Source organism: Bos javanicus, chromosome 13 (genome assembly GCF_032452875.1).
Source record: "Bos javanicus breed banteng chromosome 13, ARS-OSU_banteng_1.0, whole genome shotgun sequence".
Lineage (NCBI taxonomy): Eukaryota > Metazoa > Chordata > Mammalia > Artiodactyla > Bovidae > Bos > Bos javanicus.
In genome coordinates, this window is record NC_083880.1 from 65,047,067 (window position 1) to 65,067,104 (window position 20,038).

The following is a 20,038-nucleotide window of genomic DNA, read 5'->3' on the forward strand; positions in this document are numbered from 1 at the left end:
AGGGTGTTGCTGAAAGCTAGAGTGTTTCTCTCTCTCTTTACTCCTGAAAGGTTTCCTTGAGCTCCTTAGAACTATAACAGATGCCAGGTCTATGGAAAACCTTGCTAGTAGAAAGCTGAAAGACGGTCCAGTGATGGACTGAAAATTGTGGAATTGACTCTGGGTCCCTGAGAAGAAGCTCAGGCACCGTAGAAACAGGGTGAAGGTTCTGTTGTTGCCAAAGGAAGCTGCCCCGAGGGGAGAGGTCAGAGCCTACTTACTTAATCACTGATGTACCCCCTCCCGCCCAGCTTGGGCTGCTCCAGCCCTGAGCTCATTGAGTGGACAGTGTGGCCAGGCCAGGATGAGAAGCCTGAACTCCCTTCTCTGGGCTTTCAGAGTGCTCTTTATGTGTCTTAACTCATTTGGGGCCGCATACTCTGTCTGTATTCTTACATTCCAGGCCCTGAGAGGTACCGGAAGCAAGAAAATCAGTTTTAAGTTTAAAGATTTTATTCACGTAAACAGACTTTGCGTTGTATTTAATTAAGATTCTTCAAAATCCCATTTTATTTCTACTATCTTCATTTCATCTAAATACCTCAAGATAAACTGAGCCTTTATAGGAATTTGTATATAATATTCCTTTTTAAAAATCTAATAAGCTGTTATATTGACTGACTATACTTTAACAAATGTCATTGTTTGAGTATTTAACCATTATTTAATAACTTATGTAGTTGTGTGAACAGTCTTATAAAACTAAAAGATAAAGATATTTAATGAGCATGAAAACACTGAATATTTTAGCATTAGATTTTTTTTTTTTTTTAATGTTATCTAGATGGTCTCTAGATGGTCTGGGGGAAGGTATTTGAAATGAAACTTTATTCTTATAACCTTCTGCCTTGCTTGCACTCATTATACCGTTGAGCTTCCTTAAAAGAAAAACTTGGGGTTATGGTCCAGCACCTGGTGTGGAGAGAAGGCCGGCAGGCTGGATGCTGGGGTCCAGAGGAGGTGCTGTTGGCTCCCACAGTTATGTGTCTGGTCTTCATTTCTGCAGATCTAGAGACAAGACTTCCCCCTTAGCGGCTCCAAACACTCCTCCTAACCAAGTTCATAGACTATGAGTGGCCTAGACCATGGGTCCCCAACCTCTGGGCCTCAGACTGGTGGTACCTCCTGTCAGATCAGGGCAGCATTAGATTTGAAATAGTGTGCAATAAGTGTCGCACAGAGTCGGACACGACTGAAGTGACTTAGTCGTAGCCGTGGCCGCAATAAGTGTAATGCGCTTGAATCATCCTGAAATCTGCCCCCTCACCACCCCTGTCCATGGAAAAATTGTATTCCACCAAGCTGGTCCCTGGTGCCAGAAGTTTGGGGACCTCTGGGCTAGACTCTTCTAGTCTGCACACTGATTGTTTCTTTCTCCCTATGTGTGCCTACTGGGTCACCAAGGTGTTGGGGGACATCTTAGGTGAGCCTGAACCAGATCTGAGGTATTTCCAGTGGCTTTAGCAGGGGCCTCTCAGCAATTGTGAGCTTCCCAGGTGACTCAGTGGTAAAGAACCTGCTTGCCAATATAGGAAGACATGAAAGACATGGATTCTATCCCTGGGTTGGAAAGATTCACCTGGAGGAAGGTACAGCAACCCACTCCAGTATTCTTGCCTGGAAAATTCCCTGGACAGAGGAGCCTGGTGGACTACAGTCCATGGGGTCACAAAGAGTCAGACACAACACCAGCTGAGTGCACACACACACGCTCAGCACTTGCGATGGCTTCTCTTGTTGCGGAGCATGGGTTCTAGGGTGCTGGGGTCGCAGTAGCTGCAGCACGTAGGCTCGGTGTTGCGGCTCACAAGCTCTAGCACAGAGTCAGTGTGTGGCACCCAGCCTTAGTTGCCCTGTGGCATGTGGGATTTTCCTGAACCAGGGATGGAACTGGTATCCCCTGCATTGCACGGTAAATTCTCAACCACTGGACCACCAGGGCAGCCCCATCCTATTATTTTTAATTACAACTGAGGATAAGTGCTCCAAAGGAGAGCAAGTGATAGCATAGCACGGTGACTCAGGGACCAGACTCAGATTATAGAGTGGAGTAGGGTTCCCTGAGAAATAGCTTGCAGGGGACAAAGGGTTTAGAAACGTGGGAAGGAAGATGAAGGACTGGTCTGAAGAGGGCAGAGGAGTGTGTGCAAGGCTGCAGATTGCTTGAGGAACAGGCCCTGCATGGTCTTCCTCTTTCTGCACCTCTGGCTTGAGGGTCCAGAAAGTTCTCAGTACAGGTTGGTGCACAGACTAGAAAGACTACAGGCAGGCTGGGGCAAGCTTCAGGCCTGCCTGTGGGGGGCGGGGTGGGGGTGGGGCTCTTGTTAAAGAATCAGGGTTCCTGGATGACCTCTCCCCAAACGCCGGAGCTTAAGGGAGTGGCTTGGGAAAGAAAAAATACCTTTCTATAGAAAAATCATGCTCTCAGAAGCAAGACAGCTTTTTAGATATTGAGCTAATGATAATCAACTTTGTTATTACCTGGTTGTGCTCAGTAGTATCCAGCTCTTTGTGACCCCATGGACTATAGCCCACCAAACTCCTCTGTCCATTGGATTTCCCAGGCAAGCACAGTGGAGTGGGTTGCTATTTCCTCCTCTAGATGATCTGCCCGACCCAAAGATCAAACCTGCATCTCCTTTGTCTCCTGCACTGGCAGGTGGATTCTTTGTCATTGAACCACCTGGGAAACTTATTACCTGGTCATCTTACATTAAATATTTAGGAAATGAAATCAGAGTATTCAGTGCTACTCATGCTAGGAATCAGTATGAAACAAATCAATTTACGGAGATAAAAATAGACCTTTTTAAGTCCTGTTAGAGTCACTTTTCTTAACAGAAGGCTAACACACCAGGCTCTCTGATTTTCAATATGGGAAGGCCTTATGAAGGTACTCTTGCCTGGAAAATCCCATGGATGGAGAAGCCTGTAGGCTACAGTCTATGGTAGACTACAGTCTATGGTGGGCTAGTCTATGGGATCGCAGAGAGTTGGACACGACTGAGCAACTTCACTTTCACTTTCACTCTGAAGGTGGGGCAGTAATACTGAGAAAGGTGGGTATCTCAAAGCCTACTAGACTATAGACTAATGCAATAGTCATTAGCTATGTGTGGCTAATTAAAATGGAATAAAATTTAAATTCAGTTTCTCAGTTGTATTTGCCACGTTTTAAGTGCTCAGTAGCTAAATATGGGTAGTGGCGGTATTAGACAACACAGACATAGCCCATTTCCATCATCACAGAAACTGCTATTAGATGGCACTGCTCTGCAGCATTTAACTTTGTCCGAGGGGTAGTACTTCCCAGAGAGGGTGATGAGTCAGTGTTGCTTGAAATGGTCTCCCCTCCCTGCTGCTCCCCCACCCCCAGTTAGTGGTCAGATGAGATAAAAGTGCTGACATTCTTGCAGATCAAGTGTTGGGAACTCACCGGGTCCTGTCTCTCTTCTGCCCACAGTGTTGGAGAGCTGGCTGGACTACACTGGGGAACTGGAGCCCCCGGAGCCTCTGGCCAGGCTTCCACAGCTCAAGCATTGCATCAAGCAGCTGCTGACGGACCTGGGCAAGGTGCAGCAGATCGCACTCTGCTGCTCAACATGAAACTGGGCACCCCAGACTAATGGGGGCACAATCCTGGGGTACCTGCAGGAGGAGCTTCACGTATTTAAAAAAATAAACCTAGCATGCCGAATGCACGTGACACCAACTGACTTCAGGGATCTGGGCAGGGGTGTGATGGACTTGGACAAAGAGGCCATTTTGGCTGCTGGAAGGGAGGGTACTCTGATCTCAAAGCCTACCAGGAAGGTAGCAGATAGACTATTGGGATTCCCTTCTTCTGTGCACATTGTTGAATGGAGAGTGAGTCTTTTTGCACAAACTTCACTTGAAATCGTGCCACTGATGATAAATGGAATGAGAGCCAAAAAAGTGTAGTTGAAAACAGTTGTAAATTCAACTTGCAGCTTATTTAATTGACTTCTCTGTCAGGTTGGGGCATATGCCAAGCCTTCTGGGTTTCTGCCTGGCATGAATTTAGGCAGCAGGCATCATTTTCATTTTTCCAGCTTCGTGGGAATGTCGTGACTTCACCCTTGTGTGGAGGTTGGGAAGGAGTAGAGGCCTGGGCCGGCCTGCCTTCTCCCTAGAACTCTTCACTTTCTCACCACCTCTCTTGCATGACTTCATGGTACCGGGGATGAGTTTTGTATGCTTTCACCCCAGAATTGGCTGGGTTGTGTCTTTTGTTGCAGAACCCATACAGCCTGTGGAAGAAGTAGAATCTCACTGTCATAAGAATCTAGGAGGAATCCCAAAACGGAAGCAGACAGGGTCTGGAACCCGAAGGACAGCATTTTCTACCCACTTCTTAATATTGACAGCTTACCAGTTCTATTTAATGTCCCCACAATGGTTCTCCCAAATTTGAACTCTTTCACTGTAAAGATTTGCTACAAAGATGTGGTTTGGGAGATGACCTTATTTTATATTGTAAAGAAACCAGATTCTACATCTGCCGCTTTTCTCCTTCCCTGAAGGGTATATGTTCAGTAGTCAGCATTTTCAGAATTGTTTTAATATACTTTAACACTTTAAATTTCCTGTTTGTATTATTTTGTGAGATCAAGGTGATTATGCTGCTTAAGGTCCAGGTACAATTTGTACCTTTGGAGACAATATTTGTTACTCTCGCAGGTTACGGTTCCACGTGTAATTGTTTTGTTTTTTCCTTACCAGGTAAAGTTAAAGAAACTGTTCCATGCTTTGAGGAATGACCCATTTTACCATTTAGTTTTCCTATCACTAAAGGCAAAAATCAAAGCACATTTGTCCATTAACACTCACGAGTTAATTCTGGGTTTATGGATCTGTAATGTTATATGCTGCAAATCTTTACTATGTAAACGTGAAGTAGCCAATATCTCAATAGCAATGACAGGATCTCCGGTGACCTCCGGGATGGTTAGGCTTTACGGCACAGGTAATCGTGGTCACAAGGGCCTCTGTACAAAGATCTGTTTCAGGGAATGCTTTGTCTAGTCATTTAATTCGCCATTTGATATAAAATGAATATAGGGCAAGTTGACCTGCTGGAGCTTATGTATCAGAGGGAATACTTGTGGCTACAACATCTGTGATAAAGCTGACACAATTCCTCTATGAGGTTGCTTCCCATTGCTAATGTTAGTGCTTTCGGTGTGGGAAGAAACACTCACGGAGTGTGCATGGCATCTGTCTGTATTTTGTACAATTTATCAGATGGCCACATTTTAAGAAGTGTGTGATGCTTGTCCGAAAAGGGAAGAAACAGGATGATTTTCTGTAGCCACAACTGTGAGGTACAGTGATTTGTATTGATATTATTAAATTACTGATTTTTCTTTCCTGAAAACACATTTGACCGTCACTTCTGGGGAAGCTGTAACAGTGGTCAAATCTCACGTTTTTTTCAAGATGGAAGAAGAAACTGAGTTACCCTAACTTTACCAAGTGGTCATTAGTGGGTTTATTTTATGCTTTTTGTAAAGGAAATAATCCCTTTTCACTCATTGTGACTTTTGTCCTTTGGGAAGCAGGGATGACTCTGAAGTTCTGACCACTTCAGTGTGCTTCCCTAATTTAAAGCCATGTTGGAGGGGCTCCATCCCCAATTCCTTGGTCAAGTTGAATTAACCCCAAGCTGGAGCACTGGAAACTGTTCTTTGCAAATATTACTGTTACCATTTAGAAATATGTACACTACCTAAGTTTTCTTTTGAGAAAAACTATCCACCTATAAAAAAGAAAAATTGCCTTGACAAAAACAGTTCTGGTTTGACTAATCATTTTGTTTCTTTAAGTGACGAGTGTATGCAAGGTGGACCCTTGATGAGCCAACATTGCACTGTGGATACATATCTATGTTTACGCGCTGTTAGAACAGAAGGCGCTGTATATAGAAATGTTGCTTTGAAGCAATATTTGCAAAACATGCAAACTTCTGTATCTGTATTTGGAAAAATAAAACAGGTTTTTGTTGCTACGTTTCAGTCACTTGTTATCTACTCAATCTTTAATGTGCATTAATTTTCCATAAACATTACCTTTTAAAGCAAGTCTGCTTTTATATTCTAAATAGATTTATCTTTGGCAGGGAGGTAGCCATACATGCATGCTCAGTCATGTCCAACTCTTTGTGACCCTGTGGACTGTAATCCACCAGGCTCCACTGTCTATGGGATTCTCCATGCAAAAATACTTGAGTGGGCTGCCATTTCCTCCTCCAAGAGATCTTCCCAACCCAAGGATCGAACCTGGATCTCCTGCATTGGCAGGTGGATTCTTTACTACTGAGCCACCTGGGAAGCCCTGTAGGAGCAGATGCGGGCTTAAATCCAAAATTCCAAGGAAGTATACAAAATACTTTTGAATTCATTTAAGTGTCTAATATTCAAAAGTAAAATGCCCCATACCACCCTCTAGCGCAGACTGACTCATGCTCTGTGGTGTGAGCTGCAGGACTATTACCTTTTTGCTTGTTGAAAGCAGTGCAGGGAAGACAGGTCTGGCCTTTCTTGTATTAAAAGATGGCACCCATGACAATTAGGACCCTTCTGAAGGCCAAGCCAAACGACTTTGGACCCCAATCAGCTCCCTTCCTGGGTGTGCAGAAGACTCAAGAAACGGAGTTATACTGCAGAGCTTCCCTATTATTTGCCAAATCTCTTCCCTTCCTAAACAATTATGCTTATTTTAGAAAGTTAGGAGTAGCTCCAACAATGTAAATAATGCATCAGTTCACACCAAATCTGTTCCTAAAATCTTTCAAGCCTAAAATTTGGTAAGAGAGGGGTCTGGAAGCTTAAACCAGAATTCACAAGAACTAGCCTCTCTAGGTAAGGACCTGCAGTGAACACTTGTTAAAACAGCCCTGTAACTTGGGCCTTTGTGGGGAAGCCTGCGCCCACAAGGTAGGCTAATGGAACAAGTTGAGGGCAGTATTGTTACAGCAGCAGCCAGTTAAATCAGCACTTAGTTACAGTCACCTATTTGCCTGCACGACCCACAGCCACAAAGAAGATTGTACCACTGTCCTCTATCCGCTGAGGTAGGAAAACAAGCTCAAATTCTAGCCAATGAGAGGTACAGGCGAATTTGGAACCAGGCTGCCGAGTCCTCACTGCATAGGCTCCAACCAAACAAAGGAAAACCATGTGGGGCTCTGGGGAACGCGCAGGAAAAAAATACCCAGATGTGGAGACCCATAGCCAACACATAATGATCCTACAAAAGCCAACGAAGGCCAAGTAAATAAGAAACAAAGGCTTTATTCTCATAGGCCCCCAATTGGTTTCACAACTAACCATAGAGGGTGGAAATAGGTTCGGGAAAATAAACACGAGAAAGGACGGACGGAAAGGACACACGAGATTGCAAGAACTGCCAAAACTCATTTTTCATTATCCCGTATTGGGGAGCCAAGCTCACGGTCCCGGACCCGATCATGGCTCCAGTCCAGAGTGCCTGACTCGGGTCGCCCGCAGCTCCGCCGCTCAGCCAGTGATGCGCACGTCGGTGCGGCGGCGAAGCCGCCGGGCCCGCGCCGCCTCGGGCAAGATGGCGAGCAGCTGCTCTTGCACTAGCATCTCCACGATCTGCTCCTTTGTGCGGATGTCGGGGCGCAGCCACTGGCGGGAGAGCTCCCGAAGCTGTCGGAACGCCTCCCGTGGGCCTGCAGCGTCCTGGTAGCGGAACTGCCGGAATCGCTGGCGGAAAGTCTCTGGGCCAGGCCGGGAGCCGCCAGGACCTGGAGGGGAGCGCGGAGGGGCTTCGGCAACCGGCGCAGGGCCCTGGGGTGCGGGTCCGACAGGCAGGTCTAGGGCGGCGGAGCCCGCCGCAGGAGGCTTAACATTCGCTTCGGGGACCGTGGCGCTGGGATTGGAGGAGTCGGGGATAGATGGTGGGGCTTCAGGAGTCGAGGAGGAGCCCGCAGGGTCACCCTCCGTGCCTGAGCTCGGGCCGGCTCCTTCTTCTTTCCCCGAGGGTGGCGCGGAGCTTCCGGCTGGAGCCAAGCTTTGCTCGGTAGCCGCCATGACTCCGGCTCCACGCGTCGCTCTTTGTCCAGCCGTTGTTGGCTCAGCTCTGCGTCTGCAAGGGGGCGGGGCAAAGGGGACTTCCTCTACAGGGCGGAGCGCGCGACCCTGAAGGAGGCGGGCGGAGGGCGCGCCGAGCTTACCAGCGCCGGCGAAGCGCCTGGGGCGGCCGGAAGTGGGCGTGCCCGCTGCCTTCTCTATGATGAGCTCTGCGCACAGAAGTCCGGAAGCCGGGTCTGGGCTCCCGGAAGCGGCGCCCCCTCGCGTTCGCACATCGGGTCTGGAGGTGGCGGCGCCTGCGGGGCTGCAGACCAATCTTAGCTCGCCACGGCTGGCTCCGGATGGTGGCGCCTTGGAGGACCTGTTCGAAGAGAAGTCCGAGGAGGAGGAGTCGGAGGAGGAGGAGTCGGAGGAGGAGCCGGAGGAGGGGTCGGAGGAGGGGTCGGAGGAGGAGCAGGTGCCGAAGCCACCGCCCAAGCCGGAGGAGGCGCGCAAAAGCGTCTTGGCCCGCCTTGATCGCTTCAGCTTGCAGGTGACCTGTGTCCGCCCCTGCAAGCGCGCCTGTGTACTTGGCCCTGATTAGGATGGTGGCGAGCCGAGGACTCGCGCGGGCTGGCGCCCGGCTGGTGGCAGGACAACGGGACGGTGGTCAGGCACTGGGGAGGGCCCAACTCGGGAAAGTTCTCTGGCTCAGTCGAAAGAGAAGGGCAGTACACTCACCTGGTTGTGGGTGGATGACGTGTGCAAGGTTCTCTACACATGTAGTAATAAAAGTTGGCTGTCTTATGGCGCAGAGTAAATGCCCAAGAACTCTGTTATTATTATGCCTGTCTTCTGAAACCAAGAGACAGGTGGCTCTGTGGGTTCTGCTATTAACTTTAGGATTACTAATGCGTAGCCTCATATAGGGAGAAGGCAATAGCACCCCACTGCAGTACTCTTGCCTGGAAAATCCCATGGACGGAGGAGCCTGGTAGGCTGCAGTCCATGGGGTCGTGAAGAGTCGGACAGGACTGAGCGACTTCACTTTCACTTTTCACTTTCATGCATTGGAGAAGGAAATGGCAACCCACTCCAGTGTCTTGCCTGGAGAATCCCAGGGACGGGGGAGCCTGGGAGGAGGCCATCTATGGGGTCGCACAGAGTTGGACACGACTGAAGTGACTTAGCAGCAGCAGCAGCAGCTTCATATAGTGGCCTCTAGCCACGTGTTTACGAGCCCTTAAAGTGTGGCAAGTCGGAATTAGGATGTGCTGACATGTGAAATACACACAGGACTTAGTATGAAAAGAAAGTAATGTAAAATATCTCAATAATTTTTTATATTGGTTACATGTTGGATTGATAATACTTTGCATATATTGGGTCAAATAAAATATATTGTTAAAATCCATGTCTGTCATTTTACTTTTAAATTGTGGATGCCAGAAAAATTTGCATTCCATACATGGTTTTCATTATATATTCGTTGAACAGTAAAAGCATGCTACCATGTGGGAGTCAGGCTGCCTTGGTGAAATCCCTGCAGGGTTTATTTGCCAGAGTTGTTGAGAGGATTAAATAGTAAAGACTTTGGGAAAAAGTGAAAGTGTTAGTCACTCAGTGGTGTCCAGCTCTTTGCGATCCCATGGACTGTAGCCTGCCAGGCTTCTATGTCCATGGAGTTTTTCAGGCAAGAATACTGGAGTGGGGTGCCATTCCCTTCCCTGGGGGATCTTCCAGACCCAGGGACCGAACCTGGGTCTCCTGCATTGCAGGCAGATTCTTTACTGTCTGAGCCACAGGTAAAGAAAAGTCTTTTTAAATGTTTGTCTTCATTAAGTAAATTGCTGTCTCTGAGCTCTAGCTTCATTATCTGTAAAATGTGGATGTACTAGAACTTACTTCATTAGGAAGGAGAATTCAATGAAATGATGTAGGTAAAAGCATGTAGCTCTGACTGCACTTAGGTAAGTGATAGTATATTCTGTTTGACAGCTGGCTCTCAAATATGTTTTGTATGCCCATTTTAGGGCTTCCCTGGTGGCTCAGAGGTCAAATAATTGGCCTGCAATGCGGGAGATCCGTTGGTTAGGTTAGGGTTCAATCCCTGAATTGGGAAGATCCCCTGGAGGAGGGCATGGTAACCCACTCCAGTATTCTTGCCTGGAGAATCCCCATGGACAGAGGAGCCTGGTGGGCTATAGTCCACGAGGTTGCAAAGAGTTGGACATGACTGAGCGACTAGGCACACACAAGCAAACTCACATGCCCATTTAAAGGCTTCCCAGATGGCTCAGTGGTAAAGAATCCACCTTCCAGTGCATGAGACACAGGAGATCAGCATTTGATCCCTGAAGAGGGAAGATTGCCTGGAGAAGGAAATGGCAACCCACTCCAATACTCTTGCTTGGAAAATTCCAGGGACAGAAGAACCTGGTGGGCTACAGTTCATGGGGTCACAGGAGTCAGACACGACTACATGCACACAATCATGCCCATTTTACAGACAAGAAAACAGAAAGACAGAGGTCCTTTATGAAAGGTTTTATATAACCCTTGTAGTTCCTTTGATTTCTGCGCAGAAGGAGTTGGCCTCTTTGACAACCATCAACACGCCAGTGGCCCTGGTACAAAACTTGCCTATCCCATAGGATGTGCTCTTGTAGTTGAGTTAAAGTAGATCCTCACAGAACAGTGTTCACAGCCTGAAAACCCTGAAATTCGTCTTCACAATGAATCTTTAATGTTTTAGCGGGAGCCAGTCTCCTTCCTTTAGACAAGGTACTCTTTTCCAGTCAACCTTAGTCCCCACCACTCCCTCTCGTTCTTTGAAGTAGAATGTTGTTTCATGTTACATTAACATTCAGAATAGTTGATTTACTATTGCTCTCAGGTGGTTGCTTTCCTAAAAGCTGATATTTTTCTGTCTTTTCAGCAGTGGGAAAAACAGGGGTCTAGGGTTTGTTATACCTACCAGCTTCAAACCTCTACTTCCTCTGCCACGACCCTTGGCGGCTGGGTTTGCTGCCCTGAGTGAACCAATAGTCCTGTTTCCTGTGTGGTAACAGGCAGTAGGTATCCAAGGCTAAGAAGCCTGTTGTGAGGATGAGAGGTCCTGGAAAGCCTTCACTGGGAAGGGGACCTTTAAACCTAGACTCAAGAAGAAAAAGGATGGAATTAGGGGTGTTCCAGGCAGATGGCCCTGTGTGGACTAAGGCATAGAGTGAATGGGAGTGAAGCTTTGTGGAAACTAGGCTGAGGAGTGATAGTCATGAGAAACTAGTCCTGAGAAGTGATAACTGAGGTTGGACGATCAATTAGAGATTGAATCCTAAAGAGCCCGAAATTCCATGTTGAAAAATTGAATCCTTGTCCTCTTGCAGAAGGGAATGAACTTGTGGTAGTGGGAATTCCAAATGTTAGAGTTCTAGCCCATTTCTTTCATCCCTCTTGGAACCACAGAATATTAGAGATGGAAGGAGAGATCTCAGAGATCTACTAGAATTGTGGACCCTTAGAATGGCAGGGACCTTGGAGATTAAATCCAAAAATCAGATTCAGTTATTCTAAACTTTTAATGGGTCAATGAGCCCCCAAAATCTATTTTTTAAAAAAGTTATAGTATCTCTTCCTAGAAGAAGGATGTACTTATATACTTCTGCATACAATTTCAGGTAATTTCAGATTTCCATGAACCCATCCAGAGGACTGAGGTTATTTTTAAAATGTATATTTACATGTATTCTCTTCTCTTAAATTTTGCAGGTCAATAAGTCAAGATACCAAGAAGCGAAGGATTGGTTCAAAATCAAAAACCTAGTAAGTGTTTCTCGGAGGACAGAATTCTTTTGACTTCCTAGTCCAATGCTGTTATCATATTAGGCATTTTTATTAGCATTGAATGGTTGGAAAGCATCACCGAGTCAATGGACATGAACTTGGGCAAACCCCAGGAGATAGTAACAGAGAGGCCTAGTGTGCTGCGGTCCAGGGGGTTGCAAAGAGTTGGACATGACTTAGTGGCTGAACAACAATTAGCATTAGGTTGGGAGAGCATAGAAATGGATCATAAATCATTCATTTTGTATCACTTAGCTTCCAACACAAGGCCCGACTCCCAGCTGACACTCAGTAAGTGTTGATTAGAGGACAAGCAGTGGATTGCAGACCATCTCTGTGAAGAGAGAGCTCCAATATGATTTCCTGTCTCTTTTAGAGACTGGTGTCTTTTGATGGCACACAGTTTGGGGCTTTTGGAACAGAAGCCTGGATACCTTTTTTTTTTTTTTTTAAAGCATTTTATTTGGAAATAATCATAGAGTTGTAGAAAATTGCAAAAAGAGTGCAGACTTCACTCAGTTTTCCCCAATGGTAACATTTTGTATACCCATAGTACAATATAGTTGTACAAAACCAGAGAGTTGACATTGACATAATCATTATTCAGTGTTCGCCAGTTTTATATGCACTCATTTGTATATGTGTGGAGGCCTGTGCAGTTTTGTCCTATGTATAAATTCATGTAACTGTTCTACCATCAATATCTAGAAATGTTTGATCACCACAAAGATCCCTCATGCTGCTGCTTTATAATCATGCCCATTCCTCTCCCATACCCCGTATTCCCAACCATAGGTAACACTAATCTGTTCTTCGTCTCTTTAATTTTTTTCATTTCAAAATGTTATATAAATGGAGTCATGTAGTATGTAACTTTTGGGGACTGGGTTTTTGTTTTTTTTTTTTAATTCAGAATAATTCTCTGGAGATTCATGCCTCAGAGCAACTGAGCTTGTGAGCCACAACTACTGAAGCCCATGCAACTAGAGCCTCTGCTCTGCAACAGGAAGTTCAGTCACTCAGTCGTGTCCGACTCTTTGCGACCCCGTGAATCGCAGCACGCCAGGCCTCCCTGCCCATCACCATCTCCTGGAGTTCACTCAAACTCACGTCCATCAAGTCAGTGATGCCATCCAGCCATCTCATCCTCTGTCGTCCCCTTCTCCTCCTGCCCCCAACCCCTCCCAGCATCAGAGTCTTTTCCAATGAGTCAACTCTTCGCATGAGGTGGCCAAAGTACTGGAGTTTCAGCTTTAGCATCATTCCTTCCAAAGAAATCCCAGGGCTGATGTCCTTCAGAATGGACTGGTCAGATCTCCTTCAGAATGGACTGGTAAGATCTCCTTGCAATCCAAGGGACTCTCAAGAGTCTTCTCCAACACCACAGTTCAAAAGCATCAATTCTTTGGCGCTCAGCTTTCTTCACAGTCCAACTCTCACATCCATACATGACCACAGGAAAAACCATAGCCTTGACTAGACAGACCTTTGTTGGCAAAGTGATGTCTCGGCTTTTGAATATGCTATCTAGGTTGGTCATAACTTTTCTTCCAAGGAGTAAGCGTCTTTTAATTTCATGGCTGCAGTCACCATCTGCAGTGATTTTGGAGCCCCCCAAAATAAAGTCTGACACTGTTTCCACTGTTTCCCCATCTATTTCCCATGAATGATGGGACCAGATGCCATGATCTTCGTTTTCTGAATGTTGAGTTGTAAGCCAACTTTTTCACTCTCCTCTTTCACCTTCGTCAAGAGGCTTTTTAGTTCCTCTTCACTTTCTGCCATAAGGGTGGTGTCATCTGCATATCTGAGGTTATTGATATTTCTCCCGGCAATCTTGATTCCAGTTTATGCTTCTTCCAGCCCAGCGTTTCTCATGATGTACTCTGCATATAAGTTAAATAAGCAGGGTGACAATATACAGCCTTGACGTACTCCTTTTCCTGTTTGGAACCAGTCTGCTGTTCCATGTCCAGTTCTAACTGTTGCTTCCTGACCTACATACAAATTTCTCAAGAGGCAGATTAGGTGGTCTGATGTTTTTCTGGAACTCTCTTGCTTTTTTGATGATCCAGCGAATGTTGGCGATTTGGTCTCTGGTTCTTCTGCCTTTTCTAAAACCAGCTTGAACATCAGGAAGTTCACGATTCATGTATTGCTGAAGCCTGGCTTGGAGAATTTTGAGCATTACTTTACTAGCATGTGAGATAAGTGCAATTGTGTGGTAGTTTGAGCATTCTTTGGCATTGCCTTTCTTTGGGATTGGAATGAAAACTGACATTTTCCAGTCCTGTGGCCACTGCTGAGTTTTCCAAATTTGCTGGCATATTGAGTGTAGCACTTTCACAGCATCATCTTTCAGGATTTGGAATAGCTCAACTGGAATTCCATCACCTCCACTAGCCTTGTTCGTAGTGATGCTTTCTAAGGCCCACTTGACTTCATATTCCAGGATATCTGGCTTTAGGTGAGTGATCACCATCATGATTATCTGGGTCATGAAGATCTCTTTTGTACAGTTCTGTGTATTCTTGCCACCTCTTCTTAATATCTTCTGCTTCTGTTAGGTCTATACCATTTCTGTCCTTTATCGAGCCCATCTTTGCATGAAATGTTCCCTTGGTATCTCAAATTTTCTTGAAGAGATCTCTCGTCTTTCCCATTCTGTTGTTTTCCTTTGTTTCTTTGCATTGATTGCTGAGGAAGGCTTTCTTATCCCTTCTTGCTATTCTTTGGAACTCTGCATTCAGATGCTTATATCTTTCCTTTTCTCCTTTGCTTTTCACTTCTCTTCTTTTCACAGCTATTTGTAAGGCCTCCCCAGACAGCCGTTTTGCTTTTTGCATTTCTTTTCCATGGGGATGGTCTTGATCCCTGTCTCCTGTACAATGTCACAACCTCAGTCCATAGTTCGTCAGGCACTCTATCTATTAGATCTAGGCCCTTAAATATATTTCTCACTTCCACTGTATAATCATAAGGGATTTGATTTAGGTCATAGCTGAATGGTCTAGTGGTTTTCCCTACTTTCTTCAATTTCAGTCTGAATTTGGCAATAAGGAGTTCATGATCTGAGCCACAGTCAGCTCCTGGTCTTGTTTTGTTGACTGTATAGAGCTTCTCCATCTTTGGCTGCAAAGAATATAATCAGTCTGATTTCGGTGTTGACCATCTGGTGATGTCCATGTGTAGAGTCTTCTCTTGTGTTGTTGGAAGAGGGTGTTTGCTATGACCAGTGCATTTTCTTGGCAAAATTCTATTAGTCTTTGCCCCACTTCATTGCGTATTCCAAGGCCAAATTTGCCTGTTACTGCAAGTGTTTCTTGACTTCCTACTTTTGCATTCCAGTCCCCTACAATGAAAAGGACATCTTTTTTGGATGTTAGTTCTAAAAGCTCTTGTAGGTCTTCATAGAACCGTTCAACTTCAGCTTCTTCAGCATTACTGGTTGGGGCATAGACTTGGATTACTGTGATATTGAATGGTTTGCCATGGAAACGAACAGAGATCATTCTGTCGTTTTTGAGATTGCATCCAAGTACTGCGTTTCGAACTCTTTTGTTGACCTTGATGGCTACTCCATTTCTTCTGAGGGATTCCTGCCCGCAGTAGTAGATATAACGGTCATCTGAGTTAAATTCACCCATTCCAGTCCATTTCAGTTTGCTGATTCCTAGAATGTCGATGTTCACTCTTGCCATCTCTTGTTTTACCACTTCCGATTTGCCTTGATTCATGGACCTGACGTTCCAGGTTCCTATGCAATATTGCTCTTTACAGCATCTGCAACAGGAAAAAACCCCACAATTAGAGAGTAGCCCCCACTCTCTGCAAATAGAAAAAGCCTGTGTCAGCAATGAAGACCCAGCACAGCCAAAAAAATAGTAAATAAAAGTAACGTGTACATGTCAAAAATAAAATAAATACATATATATATATATAAAAGATAAGTTATCAGTGGACAAGAAATTCAGATTTTCAACAAAATTTAGATTTAGTAATTCTATTTCACTTACATTACACCACATACTACATATATTATTCCAGGGGCCCAGCTGTGCTTGTGGTGAAGAGAAAACAGGTTCAGCTAATGTGGTTTGAATAAAAAGCTCCTAGGTTGTTCTGTGCATCTGTGTATATTTAGTTTTTTATTATGAAGTCCAAGAGGCTTGCTCTGGTCTCCTACCGACTATTAACTTCTTTTTGCTAACCTTTTTTTTTTTATGATCTATGTTTGATCTTGAGATGCAGATCTATTTTATCTTTTGATGTTTTGCTGAACTGGAGAAGATTACTGATTTAGACCCTAGGTATGTAATTATTTTGTAATTAACTCTTGTTTTTAGGGATTCTCATTCTTGATGAACCAGTGTAAATTCAGAAGCCTACATACTTCATTATCTGTTTGCTTCTTTCTTCTTTCACCGATCTGTATGCAATCCTCCTAGTTCCCAGTTTTAATGAAACTGTTTTCACTGTGGTGCTCTACCAGTAGCTCTGTATTCCTTATTATACTTGACTGATTTTAGTACTTAAAATACTGATTCATTCATTTGAATAGATTATATTAATGTCTTATATATACATATATGATTTTATTTGTTGCTTTTTTGAACTTATTTTGGCTGTGCTGGGTCTTCATTGCTGCTCAGGCTTTTCTCTGGTTGCGGTGAGCAGGGGCGACTGTAGTTTCGGTGTGTGGGCTTCTCTCTGCGGTGGCTTCTCTTGTTGCCAAGCGCGGGCTCTAAGGACACGGGGGCTTCGGTAGTTGTGGTTCCCAGACTCTAGAGTGCCGGCTCGGTAGTTGTGGCACATGGGCTTAGTTGCTCTGTAGCATGTGGGATCTTCCCAGACCCGGGATTGAACCCGTGTCTCCTGCATTGGCAGGCGGATTCTTTACCACTGAACCAACGGGGAAGCCCTATATTAATGTCTTTAAATATGCTTAGACATCTGTTTCTTGGTTTATCGGGTATAAAGGGTAACAAGATTTACAACTATAAAAGTTGAAGAAACCCATGTACTCAGCCCTCCTACTTTCTCACCCTCTGTATATCTGTACTGTTTGGCTATATTATTCCTTGGTTCCCTTTTAATTACTCATTTCCAGCTCCTTCCCTTGCTTTTTGCAATCTTATCCTCTGTATTCAGCAAGGCTCGTTTCCTTTTTGATGTTTCTGAAATGACCTTCACTTGTAAGGTGCTTTTTTAAAAAAAGTACTTCATTTCCTAAGCTCTGCCAATGCCATCTCCTCCAGTTGCTTCATCATCTCTGCTTTGAACTATTGCGTCTTCGCTTTGATCTCTTGCTTTAAAATTCATTAAGCCCTTTGAGTCCTTTGTTTTTCATGATTATCATCTGTTTCATGTTAATTTTTTTCTGGTGAGTGCCTTTCATTTAACATTTTGTTTTTCTTGTTCCCTGCCTCCATTTCCAGTTTTTCTGTAATATATTTATATAGATCTGATGCTGTTTGTTTATTTTATCTGTTTACTGTAACTCCCCTTTAAATGAAGTGAGTTCTTCCTGGTCAAGATCTTTGTTGGAATTGTGCATGGAGAAGGGACTAGAGTAGAATTATAGGCTGGCAGGAAGTCTTTTAAAGTCATTACTGAAACTCCTTAGGACATGAGTTTTGTGTGAGTGAATTGGTTTAGTTTTTCCTCATGCTGGCAGATGGAGCTTGACAGCTGCAAGGTTGCAAAACTAGCATGTCTGTGTCTGTGTATTTCCCTGGTCAGCTCACATGCCTTGCTTTTCCTTGGTGCCAGTAGTATCAGGAAAGCTCTCAGAGCCAGCTCTTTCATCACGGCCCCAGTGTTCAAGAGCAGATGGTGTTGGTTCTGCCTTCAAGATGCAGGACCTCTAGAGCACTCTAAACTCTGCCAGCTCTCTCTCCCTGAGACCTCAGTCCCAGGCCTCCTCTATTGACTTCAATTCTCCATGTCTTCTTGGTACTTGCCATTTCTTCATTAAGGAGATGAGTTCCCACTCTGAACACCTTTGCCAGAGGGCTTTTTCTGCCACTAGATTGCTCGGCCCAGAATGCTGGTGAGTGAATGCTGGCCTAAAACTCAACATTCAGGAAATTAAGATCATGGCATCCGGTCCCATCATTTCATGGGAAATAGATGGGGAAACAATGGAAACAGTGAGAAACTTTATGTTCTTGGGCTCCAAAATCACTGCAGATGGTGACTGCAGCCATGAAATTAAAAGACGCTTGCTCCTTGGAAAAAAAGCTATGACCAACCTAGACAGCATACTAAAAAGCAGAGACAGTACTTCGCCAACAAAGGTCCATCTAGTCAAGGCTATGGTTTTTCCAATGATCATGTATGGATGTGAGAGTTGGACTGTGAAGAAAGCTGAGCACCAAAGAATTGATGCTTTTAAACTGTGGTGTTGGAGAAGACTCTTGAGAGTCCCTTGGACTGTAAGGAGATCCAACCAATTGATCCTAAAGGAAGTCAGTCCTGAATATTCATTGGAAGGACTGATGCTGAAGTTGAAACTCCTATACTTTGGCCACCTGATGCGAAGAACTGACTCATTCAAAAGACCCTGATGCTGGGAAAGATTGAAGGTGGAAGGAAAAGAGGACAACAGAGAATGAGATGGTTGGATGGCATCACCGACTCAATGGACATGAGTTTCAGTGAACTCCGGGAGTTGGTGATGGATAGGGAAGCCTGGCATGCTGCAGTCCATGGGATCGAAAAGAGCTGGACACGACTGAGTGACTGAACTGAACTGAATGCCTTTACGAGCAGCCCTCAACCAGTGAGACAGCTTTGAGGTGTAGGGAAGCAAAATTTGCCACCCCAAAATGTGTCTTTTTGGCATTAAGATTAATCTGATTATTTTTAAGAAACAGAAACCTCAGGAACCTTTCTTTTTACCCCCACTCCCACCACCACCCCCTTAGCTGCCTAGAAAATTTAGATAAAGGACCTGGAATAGAGCTAATACCAGAGATACCTTCAAAGAATATGAACTGAGTGTGGTGGAGGAAACTCAAAGGACTTTAGCAATCAGAATCTATTGCATGTGCCATTGTTACCCAGTCCAAACTCACTTTGCTCACTGCACGAGAGGCCAGTGAATCCCAGGGACGAGGTGTTGAGGCAAGGAATACGAAAGCTGGCTGACGGAGAAGATGACAAATTCATACCTCAAAATAACCATCTTTTGGGGGGCCTGGATGTCAGGTTCTTTTATGGGTCAGAGATGGGGGTAGCTGAGGAAACAAAGTAAAAGACCATTGAATTCTTGCAAATATTTATCTCCTAGCCTGGCAAGCCTCAGGCAGGGGGGATGTGTTCGTTTCTTTTCCTTACAGTCATTCACAGGTGGGCAGGGTCAGATCTCCCTGTGAACTGAAGAACGGCACTTTAGTGTAAGGGTCATGCAGAGGGGGCAGGGTTCTCTGAGGCAGGCCATTATGTGTGATTATAACAAAATGGGCAAAAACAAGAGTTAAAGTAAAAATTAACCCTCCCTGGTTACACCATTGTGTGTGCAAGGCTGGCAAACGTGTTTATCAAACATTTGTTTTTTTCTATCTCCATATGAAATTGTCTTTCTTTTCAAGTCCCAAATCACAACCCCCAGCATCTTCTTTTTAAAAATTAATTATTATTAATTTATTTGTCTGTGGTGGATCTTAGTTGTGGCATGCAGGATCTTTCAGTAGCGGCGTGCAGACACTTACTTGTGGCATGTGGGATCTAGTTTCCTGACCAGGGATCGAACTCTGGTCCCCTGCATTGGGAGCGTGGTGTCTTAGCCCCTGGGCCAGCAGGGAAGCCCCCCTAACATCCTCTTTTGTTTTTAGCCAAAGAAGCTGAAATTTAAAGTGAGGATTTTGGCCATTTTGGCAAATTACTCAGTTTTCCTGGGTTTCTTCCAAGAATACATGTTATTAAACTTCTGTGTAATTTTCTCTTGTTAATCTGTCTCATATCAGTTTAATTTTTAGACCAGCCAGAAGAACCTAGAAAGGCAGAGGGAAATTTCTTCCTCTTGAGAGAGGCATGTTCTGTGCAGGCTTGCTAAGGTCCCCAGCACATTGGAGCACTAGATACCGAGTGACGTG

The 20,038-nt window shown here is 44.9% G+C and overlaps 3 protein-coding genes across 9 annotated transcripts in view; 2 read left to right on the forward strand and 1 right to left on the reverse strand.

Annotated features, from left to right (window-relative positions):
* The window catches only part of PHF20 (PHD finger protein 20), a 127,760-nt gene extending 121,686 nt beyond the window's left edge, over positions 1-6,074 (forward strand). For all 6 annotated transcript variants that reach the window (XM_061437442.1, XM_061437439.1, XM_061437440.1 and 3 more), the window contains one exon: positions 3,503-6,074. In XM_061437442.1, the coding sequence (XP_061293426.1) occupies positions 3,503-3,645 (143 nt within the window). In that variant the 3' untranslated portion in view covers positions 3,646-6,074. The remainder of the gene's footprint in view (positions 1-3,502) is intronic.
* A 1,260-nt stretch (positions 6,075-7,334) lies between these two features.
* On the reverse strand, positions 7,335-8,117 carry SCAND1 (SCAN domain containing 1). Its single transcript, XM_061437449.1, has one exon. It carries the CDS (start codon positions 8,115-8,117, stop codon positions 7,578-7,580), a length of 540 nt encoding a protein of 179 aa, XP_061293433.1. The 3' UTR covers positions 7,335-7,577.
* Positions 8,118-8,316: 199 nt separating this feature from the next.
* The window catches only part of CNBD2 (cyclic nucleotide binding domain containing 2), a 62,140-nt gene continuing 50,418 nt past the window's right edge, over positions 8,317-20,038 (forward strand). For both annotated transcript variants that reach the window (XM_061437445.1, XM_061437448.1), the window contains exons 1-2: positions 8,317-8,649; positions 11,865-11,918. In XM_061437445.1, the coding sequence (XP_061293429.1) occupies positions 8,317-8,649; positions 11,865-11,918 (387 nt within the window). The remainder of the gene's footprint in view (positions 8,650-11,864; positions 11,919-20,038) is intronic.

Bases quoted from the DNA above. Each gene is read 5' to 3' on its own strand.
- SCAND1 (XM_061437449.1), bottom strand. From the start codon at position 8,117: ATGGCGGCTACCGAGCAAAGCTTGGCTCCAGCCGGAAGCTCCGCGCCA.